At 53.6% G+C, this 21324-nt stretch overlaps 1 protein-coding gene across 1 annotated transcript; it reads right to left on the minus strand.

The window, feature by feature from the left end:
• Positions 1-17288: 17288 nt before the first annotated feature.
• Positions 17289-20065, minus strand: LOC119349159. The gene is made up of 8 exons (XM_037617168.1): positions 19707-20065; positions 19505-19571; positions 19383-19422; positions 19144-19276; positions 18575-18646; positions 18396-18476; positions 17878-17939; positions 17289-17782 (listed from the first exon to the last, which is right to left on the minus strand). The coding sequence occupies exons 1-8, from the start codon at positions 19974-19976 to the stop codon at positions 17713-17715; spliced, it is 795 nt and encodes a 264-aa protein (XP_037473065.1). The 5' UTR covers positions 19977-20065; the 3' UTR covers positions 17289-17712.
• Positions 20066-21324: the final 1259 nt, after the last annotated feature.

Raw genomic sequence — 21324 nt, forward strand, 5'->3', positions numbered from 1 at the left:
TAAATAAAATTCTGGTTTCTAAAAAAAAGATAAATAAATAAAATTCTGATTTATTTTCTTTGCCGCCAAAGATGTTAGGAGCGTTCAAAATTTCATGGAGACAAGTCCTCGGAGATGGTTGCAGACAAAAAGGAAAACACAATTGGCTCTACAAAAGGTTTTGGAAATAGACATTTTAGAGCATTGATTTTATTCTCTTTGTCCAGAGCATCACAAATGTCATTTCTGTCGGCGTTCTGTGAATGGGGATACCCAGACTTGCCTGCCTGTGGCTTGCAGCGTGGCTCAAGAAGTGGCCCAGTACGACCCATCTTCGTCAACACAAGCTCAAGACCCTCGCGAGGGGCCAAGCCTCGCGGGACGGATGACAGGAAGCTTCCTCAGGCGCAGCCTCGTCAGGCTGGCTCGCGAGGAGGCGGAAAGATCAAGGTGGGGTACCTCACGAGTTGCCCGTGACGCAAGCCATGACGACCGAAGCCAGGCGGGCGCCAGGCGGGCGCCGGCCTGGGCAGTGTCCTTGTTTCCCCTTCGGTGCAAAGGGGGCAAACACAGGCCAAAGCATCAGGCAAAGGTTACCGTTTCGGTGCAACAAGATCAAGACCAACAAAACGGCTGGATGGAGGTCATCGTGGAGCCCAGGAAGGCGTCATCGTTAGAGCCTTTGGCAGGCGAGGACCAACTTTGGTCAGGATAAGTGTACTAGATGTTCCCCTTCAAATTGGCCAATTGTTGGCGCCCTTCCCGCTCAATATTTGAGAAGAGGACCAGGGCCTTGCTCTATAAATAGGACTAGCCGCTCTCAAGGCAGGGAGAAGGGGGATCGACCAATCGAACCTTAGCCAGAACCACCGACTCAAGAACTCCTCCCCTCGCGAGGCAGTTCTTCCTTTGTATTGTTCATCATCAGCCCCTCAGGCAATCCACACACCACACATTGGAGTAGGGTATTACACCACAATGGTGGCCTGAACCAGTATAAATCTTGCGTCCCTTGTGTTGTTCTTCGTGTAGCCTAGATCCTTTGCGAGGCGACGAGACGTGAGCCGGTAGGGGGGGGTGATCTCCGTGTGCACCCCAGAGTTCGAACCTCAAGGGTCTGCCGGAACCCGAAATCCGACATTTGGCGCGCCAGGTAGGGGTGCGCCGGAATCCTTCTCCCACCGCCCCGCGTTCCGTCGCGTCGTCATCATCATGTCCGGTGACCCGACGGGCAACCTCGACCCCTGGGCGGCCTGGCCCACCCGCACCGAGCCGCCCGCCCAGGGCGACCTCAACCTTGTGTCCCAGGCAGCCCGCGCTCCGCAGGGCACTGCGGGCCGCGGGCGACGCGGCTAGGCATCACCTGCTCTCACGCCGCGGCAGGTGCGGTCAACAGCAAGGGCTTCAAGCCACGCCGCAGCAACAACGCCGTACACTCGACGGGAACATGCGAATTTAAGGTCCGCACTCACGGTGGCCCGAGAACTACTACGATGCAGGCTGCTGGAGGGCGGTCGCGACGTGCTACTGGAGCGGGTGGCAGAGCTCCTGGGCTCCGCCGCCTCGGGGGCTCATCCCTTCTGCGCCCAGCTGCCACCCCAGGTCCAGGGCGGACTGTACGGAGGCCCCGTACGCGCCCATGCAGCTCCGAGCGGGTTCCAAGGCCTCACTAGCGCTAACCTGGCCATCAGCGCTAGGCGACCAGCAGTGCCGGCTCCGCCTCCGACCGACGTAGAGGCATTCGCCGCGGCCCACGGCCCCTGCGGACCACCACGCTACCACCCCAAGACAACACTTCGAGCAGGACTGCGTGGCACGTGGGGCACTACAACGAGGCATTTGGGGCGGCGGCCCCGGAAGCTTATGTGCCCCACATGGTAGATCAAGGGCGCGCACTGGAAGAAGACTGTCGGAACCGGCGGATCTCGGGTAGGGGGTCCCGAACTGTGCGTCTAGGCGGATGGTAACAGGAGACAAGGGACACGATGTTTTTACCCAGGTTTGGGCCCTCTCGATGGAGGTAAAACCCTACTCCTGCTTGATTAATATTGATGATATGGGTAGTACAAGAGTTGATCTACCACGAGATCAGAGAGGCTAAACCCTAGAAGCTAGCCTATTGTATGATTGTTGTCCGTCCTACGGACTAAAACCCTCCGGTTTATATAGACACCGGAGAGGGCTAGGGTTACACAGAGTCGGTTACAATGTGAGGAGATCTTCATATCATATCGGCAAGCTTGCCTTCCACGCCAAGGAAAGTCCTATCCGGACACGGGACAAAGTCTTCAATCTTGTATCTTCATAGTCCGGGAGTCCGGCCAAAGGTCATAGTCCGGCCATCCAGACACCCCCTAATCCAGGACTCCCTCAGTAGCCCCTGAACCAGGCTTCAATGACGACGAGTCCGGCGCGCAAATTGTCTTCGGCATTGCAAGGAGGGTTCCTCCTCCGAACACTTCATAGAAGATGTTGAACACAAGGATAGTGTCTGGCTCTGCAAAATAAGTTCCACATACCACCGTAGAGAGAATAATATCTGTACCAATCTAATCTGCTGACGTATTCCGCAGCGTGACATCACGCCACAGCCAAGCCTTTATTCGAATCATTTTACTGTTCCACCTCAGCGCGTTTAGCGAGGCGGTTTCCTTGGCACGTCTTGTCAAAGCAGAGATCGTGTCCCCTTATTCCAGGATTCTCATCAATACGGGCGTGGGTAACCCAACCGCGCCATTAACCGTGACGCTTGGGAGATAAGCGAGTTTTATTAGGCTGGTGGGGGTTTGTAGCTTCGGCCGCCCATATAAGGGGATAAGGATCTACCCTTTCCATTTACGCCTTCTTCCTCCTTTGCTTATCCATCCCTGCGCACTCGAGCTCCAGCGCCCAAGTCCGCACTTCCTACCTCAACCTTCTCCAATCATGTCCGGAGCGGGAGGTAGATGGATGGCCTCCTCCGTCATGGAGGGACAAATCAAAAAGTTGAGGAAGGCCGGATACTTGTCTGACGACATCGCGCACCGGCTTCCAGATGAGGGGCAACTCATCCCCACCCCTAGGCCCCATGAGAGGGTTGTATTTCTCCCCCATTTCCTCCGCGGACTGGGCTTTCCTCTTCACCCGTTCGTTCGGGGGCTCATGCTCTATTACGGCCTGGACTTCCACGATCTAGCCCCGAACTTCATCCTCAACATCTCGGTGTTCATCATCGTGTGCGAGGCCTTCCTCCGCATCCAGCCTCACTTTGGCCTATGGCTAAAGATCTTCAGCGTCAAGCCGAAGGTCGTGGACGGCCGCCAAGCGGAGTGCGGAGGCGCCATGGTGGGCAAGATAGCCAACGTGACATGGCTCGAGGGCGCCTTCATAGAGACCATCAAAGGATGGCAATCGGGGTGGTTCTATATCACCGAGCCACGTGACCCTGAATGGGCAGCGGCCCCTGAATTCCGATCTGGCATCCCCACACGGCTCACATCTTGGAAAGAGACGGGCCTGTTATGGGGTAATTCGGTAGAAGTGACCGGACTTCAAACCTGCATCAAAGACCTGATCGGCAGGAAGGTTAAACTTGTCACTGTAGTCCAGGTCATGCTCTTCCGCCGGATTCTCCCGTGTCAACGACGGGCTTTCAACTTGTGGGAGTTCGATCCGGCCCAGCACCAGACTCTGTCCCGGCTCTTCGACACAAAGCACGAGGATGCCTAGAAGGTGCTATTCAAGAGCTCCGAGGTCTCCCCTCCCGTCACCGAGGATCGCGGATTCTACGCCAAGCGCCAAGCCAGCGCAGTGAGCTTAATTTTTCCATTACAGGGTATTTGTTTTCCATAGATTTGATTCTATGCGGGATCAAAAACCCCATCCCTTTAACAGGACTGGCAGAAGAAGGCTGGACAAATCAACTGTCCGGCTCCTTTGCCCGAAGACCCAGCGGACGCTCGCTTAACGAAGCTGCTGGTTTCGGCACCTCACGTGGTGCCGGAGAAGAAGGCCAAGAAGAAGGCCACGGGGACTCGAAAGAGTTCCCGGCGCCTGGTGGTGTCGGATTCATCACCCGACGACCCCGAAGCACCCTCCGCCTCCGAAGACGAGGAGGAGGAAAAAGAAGAAGCCTCTCCCCCTCCAGCGGGGGGAGGAAAGAAAAGGAAGGCCGCCCCAACTGGGGAGGCCGGAGGGCCCAAGAAGGGGAGGACCCTTCTGCCGGACTACGCCTCCGATGCCGAAGACGACGGGGAGGAATGGCCATCCAGGGTCAAGCCCCTGACAAAATCTTAAGTATCCGGACACCCGAATAACTTATGGCACTCCTTTATTATACGGTACCTTCTGACGCCGAATTCAATTATGCAGTCCGCCCACGGGTCAGCTCGGCGATTCGTTGAGCGGTTCCCTGAATTCGTCGGACGTGAATAGCGCTTCACTTCCAATGGCCTCCTCCCCTATCCCTGCGGACGACGCCGAGGTAGAGTCCCAAAAGGGACTCAACCAGGAGGAGGTGGTCCTGGAGGCGCCGCAAGGCGACCTCCCGGACTCCAGGCCCAAAGGGGGTAAAGCCCCAGAGGGATCTAAGTCCGGCCCTAGGCCGGACACTGCTCCGGAACCGTCAACAGTTCCAGAGTCCGACAGGTGGCGGCTTCGTAAGAAGGGCAAGCCTACGACGCCGGCGACCTCCGTCCACCCGGGGGCGCCAGACAATTTGCTGGAGGTGCTTAACGGCGCCTCCATCGACGAAGAACACCGCACTGTTATGAGTGCGATGCTTCAAAAGGTTCAGTCCGCCAAGAGCGGGCTGACAGAAGCCTGTACAAGTCTGTTAACAGGCTTTGAGGTATGTATTTGAAACATATAAAAATGTTACTGCATAGACAGTAGCCCCTGATGCTCAGTTTGGTGTTCGGAAAGAAAAGCCGAGCTGAGGATCTAAAAAGATATACGCAGGAGTCTAACATAAATATGTCAATATGGGAATGCAGGCTGCGCTACTGACCTCTGCCGCACTGACTGCGGAGGTCAATGCATTGAAAGAGAGCCTCGAGCGGCCCGAAAACGAGCTCGGCCGTGCCAAGAAGTAGCTCGAGAACAAGGAGGGTATGTAATACCGCATGTAAATGTATATAGATATACCTGGTTGCAAATAATGACAGGACCAACATGAATGTTGCAGGGGCCACGACTGAGGTGGCGACCCTGAAGGAAGCGGTGTCCAAGGCCGAAAATAGTGCAGCCTTGGAGCGCACCGAGCGAGAGAAGTAGGAGGCGCGGGTGGTGGAGGTGCGGCAAGAGCTCCAGGCTCTCGTGGAAAAACACGAGAGTTTGGAGCATGACTCGAAGACTCGAGAGTCCGAGCTCGCCTTGGCTCTTGAGAGTGCCAAAACCGCTAAGGCCGAAGCCCAAAAGGCCCTCCAGGAGATCGAGGCGATAAAGAAAATAGCGGCGGGTAAGGCATTCTTTATGCAAAGCAAGCATATAAAAGTGAATTATCTGTTACTTACCCGAATCCGGAGCTCTCCAGGAGTGTTCGCCGATCTGCCCGTAGTGTGTCTGATGCTGCCGCGTTCTACCGAGCCGAGGAGGGGAGCTCGACGGAAAAGGTGTTCTGGTCTCAATATGCTGAGGCCGGACATCTGGTGCCCCTGAGCGACCAGCTGAAGCAGCTGGTCGAGCTCCACAAGGTTGCCGAACAGGCCATGAAGGCCCTCATAGTTCCGCTGTGGCCTAGAGAAGCCATGCCTGGGAGCTACTTCGGTTTGGTGCGGCGGATGGTGGACGCTTGTTTGTGGATTGAAGTCATCAAGCGCTCCGTCTGTATTGAAGGTGCCCATCGGGCCCTTGCCATGCTAAAATGCACTGGGGCAAGCTGGACGCTGAGAAGCTTTTGACGGACGCGCCACCGCCGGGCAAGGAGTATCGCACGCCCGAGATGTATTATAAGGGCGTCCTGAAGGGTGCCCGCCTTATAGCGGGTGAATGCTCCAAAGATGTAATTTTTGAGTAGACTTGCATCTGTTATCCTGTACGCTGAAAACTTTGTTCATATGCATTAAGCAACGCTTGTTAATTTAAAATATTACCTTCTGTGCGGCCGTTTGTCAAATCTGAGAGATGCAAGTCGTCGGCTTCTACCCCCAAGCCATGAGTGCTGGGGTGTTCGGGATAAACCTGAGCGCTCTTGTTCCCATTCTTGGGTCCATCTAGGGAGGCGCTCAGCACAACGAACCAGGTCATCGGACTTATAATGCTTTATCACTCTCACTTAGCCATAGAATTCTATAATTTTAAATTTCGGCGAAGCCCCTAGTATTCGGAAGACCGAGTTCGGGGCGCTATCCACGCCTAGGCCGGATAAGTTCGGCTCCTCGCTCTAAGCGGCATAAGTCTTTAAGGACTCGAAAAACCTCGCGAACAGCTACCGGTCTCTCGCACTATCATGACGGTCAGTTTTAGCTTTCTCTACTGAGGTGTTAACCCAGCTCAACTGGGGCACAATCACAGTAGTTCTCCCAGCGCTACCTTAGCCAACATTGCGGAACGTAAGGTACCAAAACATGGGAGCCAGGCAAATGCAACTATTGACCCAAGACATGATTCGGAGCCGATGCATATAGTGCTATAAGTTCGGGGTGCCGCACTCATGAGAGTGTTCGGTCTTCTCACACCATGTTATGGGGTGCTTAAGCCCCTGGTGTATTGGCCGTACCAAAGTGTACGGTTGCATAATTTCATGACTGAACATATTTGTATAAAAATAGATGAATACAATAATAAATAAGAGCTATGTATTGTTTATTAAAAAAGGGCTGCTATGAAAGTAGAACGATACAAATAGTGCGATAAGCAATAGATGGGATTATTTGACATGTCCCCCTCCAGGGGCAAGCTGCGGGACTTTAAGTAAAACAGGTATTTAGCTCGTTATAGAGACCACCTGGACATTTGACGCGACTTGTTCTTTCCCTGACTGTTGCATCATGTGTTCGGCGAGTGTATTGCCGGACAGGCCTTCCGAATAGTTGGGTCCTAAAAGTATATAAAAAAAGAAACGGCAGAATAGGGAGCCCCTAAGTGCGGTTGAGCCGCATTCTGGGCGTGCCGTGGTTGTGCCCCTCCCCTTATGCCCATGGTATTTCCAAAGCGTAATTATGTACGCGTGGTACCGATATCGCCATCTGGCGAGGGCTGGGGTTGGGGCCGCACTGCTATGCTTGCTCGGAACGTGCCAGCCGGTTTTGTTGTAGGTTACTTCAGGCGCGCTTGACGTTGTTCGGACGTTTAACACCCGGATTGGAGAATTGCCTTGAGAGGCTACTCTGTACTTCCGCCACTAGGGCCGCCGTGTGCTCCTCCGTTCGGAGAAAGCGTTCGGTGTTTCCATTTACCGTGATGACTCCGCGAGGGCCTGGCATCTTGAGCTTGAGATATGCGTAGTGCGGCACCGCATTGAATTTTGCAAATGCGGTTCGTTCGAGCAGGGCGTGATAGCCACTGCGAAATGGGACTATGTCGAAGATTAACTCTTCGCTTCGAAAATTATCCGGGGATCCGAAGACCACTTCGAGTGTAACCGAGCTTGTACAACTAGCTTCTACACCTGGTATGACGCCTTTAAAGGTTATCTTTGTGGGTTTAATCCTTGAGGGATCTATACCCATTTTTCGCACTATATCCTGATAAAGTAGGTTCAGGCTGCTGCCGCCGTCCATGAGGACTCTAGTGAGGTGAAATCCGTCGATGATTGGGTCTAGGACCAATGCGGCGAATCCACCGTGACGAATGCTAGTGGGGTGGTCCCTTCGATCAAAAGTGATCGGGCAGGAGGACCATGGGTTGAACTTTGGGGCGACTGGCTCCAACATATAGACGTCCTTTAGAGCATGCTTCCGCTCCCTTTTGGGGATATGGGTTGCATATATCATGTTCACCGTCCGCACTTGCGAGGGGAAGCCCTTCTGTCCTCTGTTGTTCGGCGGCCGGGGCTCCTCCTCGTCATCGCTATGCAGCCCCTTCTCTCTGGTTTCGGCACTTAACTTGCCTGCCTACTTGAACACCCAACAATCCCTGTTGGTGTGGTTGGCTGGTTGTTCGGGGGTGCCGTGTATCTGACACGAGCGATCGAGTATCCGGTCTAAACTGGATGGGCCCGGAGGGTTTCTTTTGAATGGCTTCTTCCGCTGACCGGGTTTAGAGCCGCTGAATCTGGCATTGACTGCCGTATCCTTAGTATTGTCGCTGTTAATGCGGCGCTTGTGCTTGTTGCGATGTGACCTGCCATTGTTGTCCTTGGTATCCGAATTGCCAGGGCTCTTGGTTATGTTATTGCTACGAGCTAGCCAGCTGTCTTCTCCCACGCAAAAGCAGGTCATGAGTGTCGTGAGGGCTGCCATAGATTTCGGCTTTTCCTGTCCTAGGTGTCGGGCAAGCCATTCGTCTCGGATGTTGTGCCTGAAGGCTGCAAGGGCCTCGGCGTCCGGACAGTCGACTATTTGATTTTTCTTGGTTAGGAACCGTGTCCAGAATTGTCTGGCCGATTCCTCTGGCTGCTGGATTATGTGGCTTAGGTCATCGGCGTTTGGTGGTCGCACATAAGTGCCCTGGAAGTTGTCAAGGAATGCGGATTCCAGGTCCTCCCAGCAACTAATTGACTCTGCTGGCAGGCTGTGAAGCCAATGCCGAGCTGGTCCTTTAAGCTTGAGCGGGAGGTATTTGATGGCGTGTAGATCATCACCACGGGCCATGTGGATATGAAGGAGATAATCCTCGATCCATACCGCGGGATCAGTTGTGCCATCGTATGATTCGATGTTTACGGGTTTAAAACCCTCAGGGATTTGATGATCCATTACTTCGTCTGTGAAGCATAGTTGGTGTGCGGCGCCCCTGTACTGGGCTTTATCGCGACGTAGCTCGGATGAGCTTTGTCTGTTGTATTCGGCCTGGCCGTATTTATCATATCCGGCGTGACAGTTATCGTCACGTGATGTGGGGCGCCCACGCGATCCGTAGATCGATCTTGTTTGCCTTGCCTTATCCTCCAATATGTCTCGCAGGTCTGTTGCGTTTCCCCGTGCTCTGGTATTCTTAGAGCGGCGCCGGGGTGCGGCTTGGATTGAGGGCCGAAGGGCCTCTCTGTCGCGGCCATGGGGTTGCCGATCGGGTGCATCATACGCTGGTGATGTAGGTTTAGTTGCTTCCTCCTCTAGTTGGGGTAGCAGCCTGCGCTTTGGATAACTCTTGGAGGGGCATTCGAGTTTATATTCTTCTGGAGCCAGGACTTCAGTCCATCGGTCGGCTAGCAAGTCTTGGTCAGCTCTAAGCTGCTGCTGTTTTTTCTTGAGGCTGCTCGCCATGGCCATAAGCCTGCGTTTGAAACGCTCTTGTTCGACGGGATCCTCTGGCACGACGAATTCGTCGTCGTCGAGGCTTGCCTCGTCTTCGGAGGGAGGCATATAATTGTCGCCCTCAACCTCTCTATCTGCCGCTCTCTCATGAGGGCTGGCTCCTTCGTCCTCCTGCGCTGAATCCTGCTGGAGGGGGTTGTCTTCGGCACTGTCCGGGGTGTTGATGTCTCCGGTGCCGGATTCGTCGTTCTTGCTTTGGCGGGATTTAGAACGGCGCCGCTGACGTCGGTGCTTGGGTTGCTTCTTGGTTTCATCACCATCCCCTGCTTTGGGGGTGTCCACCATGTATATGTCATATGACGAGGTGGCCTTCCAGTGCCCTATAGGTGCCGGTTCTTGGTCGTCTCCTTCATCGGCGTCCATACCGTCGATGTCTTCGGAGTCGAAGTCGAGCATGTCGGTCAGATCGTCGACAGTGGCTACAAAGTGGGTGGTGGGTGGGTTTCGAATTTCTTCATCGTCCGCATCCCAACCATGCTGACCATAGTTCGGCCAGGGCTCTCCTGACAAAGAGAGAGACTTTAGTGAATTCAGGATATCGCCAAAGGGCGAGTGCTGAAAGACGTCCGTGACGATGAACTCCATGATCGGAGCCCAATCAGGTTCGATCGGAAGGGGTGCGGAAGATTCAGAGTCCGGAACGGAGCCCGACACCTTGGAGTCACGAGCCTTGCAAAGGACTAAGCTGGTATTCGGCTCTATCGCCGTTGAGATTGCGGCTCCCGGGGCGGCGTCCAACCGACCGTCCCCGACTGGCGCAGTCGGCTCCGAGCTAATGGTCGGAGCGGACACCTGAGCGGCGCTCGGGGCACTGTCCGGCGGCAGAGCTAGATCATGCCCATCGTGACAGTGTGGCGCGCTCGGCTGTGGCTCGAATCCGTCGAAGATCAAGTCCCCGCGGATGTCGGCCGTGTAGTTTAGGCTTCCAAATCTGACCTGATGGCCAGGGGCGTAGCTTTCGATCTGCTCCAGATGGCCAAGCGAATTGGCCCGCAGTGCGTAGCCGCCGAATACGAAGATCTGTCCGGGGAGAAAAGTCTCACCCTGGACCGTGTCGTGGTTGATGATCGAAGAAGCCATCGGGCCTAAGGGTGACAACACAGAGGAACTCTCAATGAAAGCACCAATGTCGGTGTCAAAACCGGCGGATCTCGGGTAGGGGGTCACGAACTGTGCGTCTAGGCGGATGGTAACAGGAGACAAGGGACACGATGTTTTTACCCAGGTTCGGGGCCTCTCGATGGAGGTAAAACCCTACTCCTGCTTGATTAATATTGATGATATGGGTAGTACAAGAGTTGATCTACCACGAGATCGAAGAGGCTAAACCCTAGAAGCTAGCCTATGGTATGATTGTTGTCCGTCCTACGGACTAAAACCCTCCGGTTTATATAGACACCGGAGAGGGCTAGGGTTACACAGAGTCGGTTACAATGGGAGGAGATCTTCATATCATATCGGCAAGCTTGCCTTCCACGCCAAGGAAAGTCCTATCCGGACACGGGACAAAGTCTTCAATCTTGTATCTTCATAGTCCGGGAGTCTGGCCAAAGGTCATAGTCCGGCCATCCGGACACCCCCTAATCCAGGACTCCCTCAAAGACCATGGCTCATTCCTTGGCCCAGGCTGGGGGGAAGAGACGCCGGAAGCTGAGATCTTTCGGGAACCCCAGGAGAGCCTCGACGACCGCGCTAGTGGCAGCAACTATCAGGTACCGCTAATTCCTGAGGAGCAAGCTTACGCTAACCATGGGTCACATGAGGTACAGGTCGCCGCGGCAGATGGCTGCCCCAATCCAGCAGCTTCCTACCCCTCAGGAGGAGGGCACGGGGGCTGCCGGAGAGGGGCCGAGATCCGGCCTCACCCCCACAGCGCTCTGAGCAAGGCGTCCTCAGGAGGTAGGCCCTCTGCCGGGGAGGTGCCCCAGGGCCTGCCCCCGGCAGAGGACCCGTGGTCATCGGGGGAACCGCTGGCGACCGCTCTATCCCATCGGCGGCATCCTTGGTCTCTGGCCGTCGTCGGTGGCAATAGAGTGTGGCGCAAGGCGGGGCCCTCGTCTGGTGATATGAAGCAAGGCCGGTACCTGTGAAGAAGGCCTAGTGCCTGTGAAGCTCGCCGCCCCGTGACACTCTCACGTAATAACGAGTGGGGCTGTACATGCCCCGGTGTCTCCGAAGAGCCGCCCTCGGGCCTTGGGGGCTCTCGCCCACGCCCAGTGGCAGCACTTAGCTCCGCGCTGGTGAGAAGACGTTGAAGACTAGACTAGGCGCCGGACGCGGCTTTTTTGCTTTTTTTGCCTCTCTCTTGATTGTCGAGTTTCCTTGGTTTGAATTTAAGTTGGATTTGAGCTTGAGGCTTGCGTGTGTTCGGGGAAGGGGTGTTTAGTCTCGTTTGAGCAATCTCTCGCGTTCTGGTTGCCGCTTTGCGTCAGTTCAACATCAGCTGCCTCCCCTCGCGAGCCCCTCACGAGTCGGGCCAGGCCAGGCACGTATGCAGCCCGGACTGCTGTCGTTGCGCCCTCTCAGGAGGTTCTCATCACAGGATCAGTGGGTCCACTCAGGAGACACTCGGGGCACTACGACCCCCGCAGGATCGCTCGGGACCCGTCCGGGCCAAAGGTAAAACAATTCAACTATCCCATCGTAGGGTCAATGGCTCAGCATAAGCGTGCATGCGGCGTTATGTCTACAATGACGCCAACCGCAAACCTTTACACGAGGGGCTCCCCCTCCCAAAATGCTCTTACAATCTTCAGGGCCAAGCCCGACTGTTCTCGCGCAGAGTAAATAGCGGAGGAAACACGCGATCAATCAGACAAATGTCCCAATGCATCTTCAGGGGCACCACTGGAGTCATCGCTGGCGTTGCTGGCTTCATCATCACCCACGCCTTCGCCGTCATCAGCATCCAGACCGTTCACCACGCCGCCTTCATTGGCAGCCACGACCACGCCGTCGTCATCAGTGGTAAAGGCCCTAACCAGGGCATCCATGTTGTCTTCCACCCACTGCGCCAGATCGCCCCGGATGGCCACGGGCACCGGTGCGATGGCGGCGGCGAAATCAAAGTGGGGGTCCCTGTCCTGAAGATAACTGAAGACACGAGAGAAAGCACGTCCAAGCAGGGCACGACTCCTCTCCTCAACAAGCCTGTCGGCCCTACCCGACTGAGTCTCCAGCTGCGTCACCACATCTGTGAAGAACCAAAGGTTGCCGACATAGTTAATCACACGGGGATCCTCAACGGCCGCCTCACAGATGTTGCCCAAGGCCGCGTTAGCCCTTTCCCGGAGCACGCAGAGCATGGGGCCATGCACGTGCTCCAAAGTCTGCCGCTGGCGTATCTCGTCCTCGTTCCGCCCCGCAACGGCCTCAGCCTCGTCAACCCTCTGATGAAGAAGGAGCACCTCGGCGCGGGAAGAAGCCAACTCCGTCTGCACTGCGCCAAGGGAAGCCCCGGAGGCGTCCGCACGCCGCGTCACTTCATCCAGCTTGGCCTTAAGGGCGGCAGTCCTGCCCTCCGCTTCGACCCCGATCAGCTCCAGCTTTCCTCCGTACTCGCGTTCAAGATTCGAGCGAGCCTCCGCCACGCGACGGTCAACCTCCTCTTGGACTCGGGCTTCCCGCGCGGCGACATCATCCTCCGCCTAAGTCACCAGGCGCTCCCTCGTCTCCAACCGCTCGAGGTCAAGGGTGCGCTCAGCGGCCTCCAGCGCCAGCGCCTCCTCACGCCTCTGGAGCTCCGCCTGGTCGACGGAAGCCCCCTTCAGCGACACAAGGGCCGCCTGACGCAGCTCCACTTGCTGTTCTAGGGAGTTGCTCTAGGCCTGGAGCTCCCACGCGCGCTCCTCCGCAGCCTTGCACTGTCGGTCTGCCTCCCGAGCCTCCTCGACGGCTTGGGAGCAGGCCTCCCGCGAAGCCGCCAACAACGCTTCGGCCTTCGTGTTGTCAAGATCACGCTGATGACGCGCAAGGGCGATGACTACCTTCAGCTTGCGCCTCTCCTCAGCAAGGCGCAGGCCTTCGGCCTTAAGGCGCGCGTCCTCGCCAGCAAGCTCCGCGCCGAGCTGGCTCACTGCATCAGCCGCCCTCTGAAGAAACACTTGGCGAAGGGCGCGGCGCTCCCGAGCGCGCCCGAGCATGTCTCCGGTGTCATCCTCCGCTGCTAGCGAACGCGGAGGGCCCTGAGGCGGCATGCCCCCTTCCCGTGAGGGGCGGGTGGCTGGCACCCCAGCAATCGCCGGACGGACCCCGCCAGGAATCCAACCTGGCGCCACTCCATCCCCAGAAGAGGAACTCAAGGCCGACCTCAGCCAGTCACCATCCACGACCAAGGGAGGAGCTCGGGGCAGGTTGGCAGCGCCCCAGGGGAGCTCGCGAAGGAGGGGCATGAGGCGTGCAGGATCAAGATGCTCTGCTGGATGGCTCACTTCTCCGACCATCCCCACGGCAAGAGCGGTACTCGAGCTCGAGGCACTCAAAATTGGTGGAGAGGCCGAAGCTTCAGGGGATAGCTCCTCAGCCGCCTCCATGAACTCGGCAGGAAGGGCCCTGAAAGGCAATGGTCAGCCGAAGCAACAGGAAAGTAAGGGACCAAGAAAGGGGAAGACTTACTCGTCGATGGCAAAGTACTTCCTGCGCTTCAATAGGCGGCAGGGGTAATCATCACCACCCAAGGCTTCCTTCATCTTTCAAAGAGCCTCGAAGTCTATGCGGAAGCGGCCTAGGCGCTCGACGCAAGGGTCCGCCTGCGGCATGAAGAAGGCGTCAGGGTGACCAGCGCAAGGGGAATCGCCCTGGAGAGCGCCACCAGGCGCCGCCTCGTGAGCAACGGCCGAGGCCTCAGAAGCCCCAGCCTCAGGAGCCGAAGGCCGCGACTCCTCGCTCGCCGCTGCTCCAGAACAGGCTTCGGGAGATGCCACCCGTGGGGCTCCGCACAGCGTCAGCCTCTCGGCATTACCCCCTTCGGTCCCCGACGGTTCTCGTCTCCCTACTCCATCACCCGAGACGGAGCCGCTTAGGGCGACCAGAAGGGCAATCACGACGATGGGATTCTCGCGGGGCCCCCTGAGGCCAGCTGGGCGCAGCCCCCACTCGTCAAAGCTGGGCATCTGCCTCACAAAATCGGCCCTGCCCGAGCAGAGATACAAGAGGGCACCGCCGTGTCGAAGGCTGCCTGGGGAAGGATCGCCAGTCAGGACCCTGAGCACTATCCTCAGCGCTTCAGGCGCCAGGTCCTCCTCCTGAAGCCGCATACGGTCCTCGTGCCCTGCAAAGTCCCACATCTGGCGAGAGTGTCGCTGGAGAGGGGCAATGCGACGCTGGAGGAACTCCTTCACCACCTTGGCGCACCGTCACATCGAGCGCCCTCAGACTCTAGAAGCGCGCCAGACGAAGGCAAGCCGGGGGCTCACGAGCGTCTCATGATCCCAGCCCGAGTTGGTAACAACAGGCAAGGTTGGGTGCGAGAGCAGGGGGCTGGGTACTCCGACATCCACGTACAACCACCGCTCTCTGAACCTGGCCGCAGGAGGAGGAAGGCCAAAATCGATCCCTGAAGCAGCCGTCTCCGGCACAACAAGGAAGCTCACACACCCCGAGCATTGAGTGGGGTCGCTCAGGCGCAAAGAGAAGAAATGGCGCAGCAGGCAACGGAAGGAGGAATGCCCACCATTGCCTCGTAAACAAAAGCGAAGACATCCAAGAGGGTGACGGACTCAGGCCCGAGGTGCATCATGTGGATCTGATAATGGGAGAGCACCACATTGAAGAAAGCGAAAAAGGGGGGAACCAGACCCGCCAACAGGGCATCGGCGAAGAACCGGACCTCCGTGACGACCCTATCAAAGGAGGCATGGGACGCAGGCCAGACCGTGGTCCTGCCGCATTCGTTGAAGATAGCGGCAAGGGCAGAGCTGACCTTGTTCAAGGCTTCGGGATTGAGTATGATGGACCGCTCAACGGCGGGGGCCACCGCCGGGACCAAGCGGGATGAGGGCGCGGGCTTCTTCCCCCTTTCCTCCTACATTGGCGCCATGACAATGGGAAGGGGGGGGGAGAGTTCGAGTTGGATTGGAGGCGGAGGTTGGAGCCTAAAGAAGAAGGAAGGGCAGGAAGCACGCATGCGGCGAAAGGGGAATGGCTGTGTGCAACCACGGGTCCGCCTAGCCGGGCGTGTACTGAGGCATCGTGGGGAAGCGGAGACGCCCACGTCCAATAAACCGCCACGCGGCGCCCAAGGCCGCAGGCTGTTGGGGCCCGCGGCGCTTTGCACTTGCCCCTTCGCTTCTCCGCTAAGCCAAGTTCGGGCGCGCCTTGGGCCCGGGGGCTACTGTCGGCGTTCTGGGAACGGGGGTACCCAGACTTGCCTGCCTGCGGCCTGCAGCGTGGCTCAAGGAGTGGCCCAGTACGGCCCATCTTCGTCAACACAAGCTCAAGACCCTCGCGAGGGGCCAAGCCTCGCGGGGCGGACGACAGGAAGCTTCCTCAGGCGCAGCCTCATCAGGCTGGCTCGCGAGGAGGCAGAGAGATCAAGGCGGGGTACCTCACGAGGTGCCTGTGACGCAAGCCATGGCGACCGAAGCCAGGCGGGCGCCGGCCTGGGCAGTGTCCTTGTTTCCCCTTCGGTGCAAAGGGGGCAAGCACAGGCCAAGGCATCAGGCAAAGGTTACCGTTTCGGTGCAACAAGACCAAGATCAGCAGAACGGCAGGATGGAGGTCATCGTGGAGCCCAGGAAGGTGTCATCGTCAGAGCCTTTGGCAGGCGAGGACCAACTTTGGTCAGGATAAGTGTATAGATGTTCCCCTTCAAAATGGCCAAATTATTGGCGCCCTTCCTGCTCAATATTTGGGAAGAGGACCAGGGCCTTGCTCTATAAATAGGACTTGCCGCTCTCAAGGCAGGAAAAAGGGGGATCGACCAATCGAACCTTAGCCAGAACCTCCGACACAAGAACTCCTCCCCTCGCGAGGCAGTTCTTCCTTTGTGTTGTTCATTATCAGCCCCTGAGGCAATCCACACACCACACACTGGAGTAGGGTATTACACCATAATGGTGACCTGAACCAGTATAAATCTTGCGTCCCTTGTGTTGCTCTTCATGTAGCCTAGATCCTTTGCGAGGCGACGAGACGTGAGCCGGTAGGGGGGGATGATCTCCGCGCGCACCCAGAGTCCGAACCTCAAGGGTCTGCCAGAACCCGAAATCCGAAAATTTCTTCGTGAAACTGTGCACACACACCTGGAACACTAAGCATACCCGTTAAAAAAATATTTATGCCATTTTTCTCCGGATTTTTGATTTGCCTTGCTATTCTTTTTGAATTTACTGTTCATGCGGGCGGGGCCTTGTGCAAACTATGTTGTTCGAAGGTTGGTTTTGGAAAGGGAGGTAGTACAGAACGTTCGTACACGTGAAGCAACTGCCATTAGCATGTACTTCCTCTGTCTTACAATATAAGATTGTTTTTTAAACTATTAGCTTAAGGGTATGTCACCCGCGTTGACATAATGCATACCTAAATCTGTTATTCATTTCATTCAAATCAACCAACTCTATAGCATTTCCCGATATTGCAATCTGAAAGTTCCCTGTGCACCTCCAGATGTGGATTCCGTTCAAGAGGCCACCACTCAAAACAACAGCTCCTTTCCACTTCACTTGATACCAGGATTGTTATTCGCATTGCAGGGGCCTGAACCTGGATAAAATCTAGGCCCCATGTCCATATGGCAACCTGAGGTGATGTCACACTGTCATACAAATTACGTGTAGTTTTCACACTGTCACACTGTTATATTATGGGACGGAGGGAGTACATTGTGAAAAACACTTCGACACCTACTTTCCTTGGAAGAGAACCAGGCGACCGCCATGAATAGAAGACTTCGAAACAACCTGAGGTGACGTCCAGTCATACAAATTACGTGCGACTTCCGCACTGTTGTTAGGTACATTATGAAAAATATCTCAACATGTGTTCATGGCACATACACAATGCACACGCAATGCAAAGTACTACACGGCATGCCCATACTTGCTCTGTTGGTGCACAACTCTTGAGAAAAATCATCTTATGTTCAGCTAGTTCGGTTAACCATTGATTTCCTCAGAATTTAACAAATGAACCGAATTTAAAATGTTTTAGTAATTCTCATACCATATAGATAACCATAAACAAAATTGACCAATAATTTAGGCTCCAGTTGCTACTTTTTTTTGTTCTGTTTTGATATCTATAGCCTTAGCGCCGGCTGCCTTCTCTGTAAGGTGCTGCCTATTTGTTGGCTCCAATGCAATCCATGACAATGATTAGTATCATTCCTATTTCAAGATTCCTATTCCTCGAGGGTCCAGTTGCGGCACTGACAATGAACCACTGCAAGGGAAGCCATGTAATCACCAGACCTATTCCAAGAAGTACAATGTTAGTGAAATGTGCCTCAGCTGTCACTTAGTGTATCTACAGTCTGAACCAGGTGTAAGGGGAATGAAAGCAAGACCTTGATCCATAAGGTGTCTTGCATGCAGCAACAATATGAGATTTCGCCAGATCTGCGTCCTTCTGTTCCGTAAGCAATGAAAATAATAAATCATTTGACTATTAGAACGCAGGGAGTTTATAGTGTGGTAAGTCCATACAATGGATAAGAGATCATGAAATTTCATAAAATAATATATTAGCCTGGTTACAAGATGTGTAAACTGTTCCAGTTCTAACACAAAATTACAAGCTGCAAGAAAATAATCTGATGAGTTACGTGTTGATGTGGATTTTTTGCTTTCTGCGGTGATGTGTTGATCAGAGTTTATTCCTGCAATCTATGGACTTAAGTGGGTGCAATGAGGAAGGTGATTGTACAAAATAAAGATGTATAGATGTCATTCTACAAAGAAACAGCACACGGTTTTGAAATAGCAGCTTGTCGCAGATTAGCTCAGCTACAACTATTACAAAATCCATAAATGGCCTAAACAAGAGCACAAATGCCAACACAGAGATTGTTCAATCAATTTGTACCTGAGATTCATAGTAAAGCCCAGCGTATAATGATGCATAGAAGAGTTCACCACCAGAGCTACTAGAAAAATTTGAAGTTAACTGGAGACATGAAAACCACAAAAAGTTAACTTTCTACCGAAATTTACAAGGACACAGATCAGATCAGATAGTATGCATTGTAGCTCAAATAAGCTCACCTTTTCAGGGTCCCCACCATCTTTGAACAAGGCGTAAGCTTCGCGCATCACGGGTCTTCGATCTAAACCGACCTGAAAAGCGAATTCACAAGGAGTTACCATTTGATCGTCCATCGAACACTCTGCACATGGCGGTGCCTGCAGCCCCTTTCCGCTTGGAGTTGTTGCACAGAGTACCAAAAAGTTCTACATGTCGGACACATTATGTCCTGTGTCCGTACCAAATTTGGTTCATTCAACAAATCAGAAATCACACTTCCCGCAAAAAAAAACAAAAACAAATCAGAAATCACACACATATGTGGCATTCAGTATTTCTGGCAGAGGGAACAGTGCTTGTTTGCTACTTTGTTTGTTCATAAACTTTGCACTGTCCCATCTCAATCTTCAGTTAGTCAATTAACATATGCAGCACCTTATATTTGCAGGTTGGTTGTCAGCCCATTTTAGGCTGACGTCAAAGTTCTTGAATTGTGCACTAACAACAAAACTCTGCATCTTGCCTCAAGACATTAGCTGTATACGTGGTATAACTGAATTATTGTACAGTATAAAGAGAAGAGAATTGCCTCCAAGAAGCGATTCCTTGCTTCCTCCACCCCATACAGCTGAGCTTCACACAGGAAACACCATATCGACTCCTCGGTGTCATTGGGGTTGGCAGCAACGTCCAGCCTGAACTGCTCCGCGGCGTCCTCGAACCTGTATATGCCAATGTCCGAAAATGAAAGAAAACTGAAACCCAACGGCGGGTAGGATAGTTGCAGTTGCAGATGTCAGGTGCCTGATTACTCATTGGATTATGCACCTGTCGAGGTAATACAGTGACAGTCCCCTTTGCCAGAGATCTGAAAACACTCACACAAGCTAGTGATCTTGTTTCTTTGACCGACTGACAACAATGGTGGATTAGGAGGAGCACAAACGTACACGCTTTCTGCCGCGGATCCAACTCGATCGCGCGATCGAACTCCGCCACTGACCCAGCCACATCTCCCTGAAATGCAACGGGGGAAGAAATATCAGGCGAGGCGAGGGAGGAGCTCCTCTGTAATTGTAGTTACGGAAGCAGAGCGGGGAAATGGCGTAAGAGGAGGTTTATCTTTATCCTCTCAGACTCTGACAGTCTAACCTGCTTGAAGAGCTCCATACCGCGCCGGACGGCAAGGGGCGCGGCCGCTGCACCGGCCGCACCGGCCGCACCGCCGGAGAGGAAGTCCCAGATGCCAGCGGCGGCCGGCAGGAGGAGCCTGCGCGGCACCCCGGGCGTGGCCGTCGGCGGGAGTGGCGAGCGGTGCGGTTTGGGGGGTGCCAACGGCTGGGCCCAGCAGACGTGGCCGCAGGCTCCGGTGGCCGGCTGGAAGGAGGCCGGCGAACGGAGGAAGGAAGAAGTGGATGCCATTTTGGAAATTGATGAATGGAGGCGAGGCAGCCCGACGAGAGGAAAGACGCGAACGAAGCAGAGACAGACGTCTTCGGCTGGAGAGTGGATGGAAGCTAGCGAGTGCTCGTTGGCACGATAAGCCTCCCGTCGTTTTTACTCTCGTGCCCGTGCGAACCAGCTCATGGATGGCCAGGAGAACAGTGATATCATGATCAGGATTTAAGTCTTAGAATTGATACTGGTACTCGTATTATTTTTGAATTTATTTCAGGCTTGCGGCGATATTCAACCAGTGGTTTAGTCTATCGGAGATGCTCATAAGGATAGGGCATATGTGCATGCTTTCATAAAAAATTGTATGCTCGTGTATATAAGTGACTTTAATTGCACTGTGTTAAAAAAAAAGATACAATGCCCGTTAGGAGGAGGTGGGGCTGCGTCAATTAATTTGAATAGGAAGGAATAGTAGTTTCTACTACTGCCAAAATATTCTTGATCTCAATTCAGTTAACATCTTCGAAAATATTATTAATTGACGTATATAAAAGACCGAAACGGTAAAATAATATCATTTTTGTTGTTTCTATTTTTCTTCAAGCATACTCCCTCCGTCTTTGATCGTACTTATATAATAATACACCAACATTTAGGCCATCAAATTAGTAGCCTTATATTCATCATAAAATATATTTTCATCATATACCTATTTGTTTCACAACCATTAATATATTTTCCCACAAACTTGGCCAAACTTTGAGATAGTTTGATCCTTCAATAAAGTTGAAAGTACACTTTTTAAAGGATGAAGGAGTAGACAACCAAATAAGATCAAATATCCACCTACGATCTAATGAATACGAAGTTGAAGTTGTCACGGAGCAGTGAGAACGGATACTCAGATCATTAACAAGAGGACATATGCCAGTTAAATGTAAAGTGTAGCTTTAATGGCAACCAAAAATCTACTGTAAGTGTATCTGTTGATGGATGTTATGTAGGTTTCAACTAATAACAAAAGATATGGAGATAAGGTAGTTCATTTCGTCAGTATTTTTTATATATTCTGAAAATATTTTTCATAAAATTTCAGCTCAATATGAGAATTTTTATTTCTACACAAAAACAACAGCAGTGCAATTCTTCTGAACACAACGTCAATCCGGGTTAGTTTCATTCAAATTATACAAATCAGAGTCTAAAACAAGATCAAAAGTGTTTGGAAAAGTAAATACGTTTGGGACGTATCACTAGGTTAATAGGTTAGTCCAAAAAATGATATATAATTGCATATAAAACATCTAAAATTAATACTATAATAGTATGGAATAATAAAAAATTATAGATACCTTAGAGACGTATCACATAC

This window comes from Triticum dicoccoides, chromosome 1B (genome assembly GCF_002162155.2).
Source record: "Triticum dicoccoides isolate Atlit2015 ecotype Zavitan chromosome 1B, WEW_v2.0, whole genome shotgun sequence".
NCBI classification, from domain to species: Eukaryota; Viridiplantae; Streptophyta; class Magnoliopsida; order Poales; family Poaceae; genus Triticum; species Triticum dicoccoides.

Coding starts and splice junctions, on each gene's coding strand:
- LOC119349159 (XM_037617168.1), bottom strand. CDS start 19,976: ATGGCATCCACTTCTTCCTTCCTCCGTTCGCCGGCCTCCTTCCAGCCG. Junction 19,423..19,504: donor GGATCCGCGGCAGAAAGCGT/GTACGTTTGTGC, acceptor GAGTGTTTTCAG/ATCTCTGGCAAAGGGGACTG. Junction 17,783..17,877: donor AAGACACCTTATGGATCAAG/GTCTTGCTTTCA, acceptor TTCTTGGAATAG/GTCTGGTGATTACATGGCTT.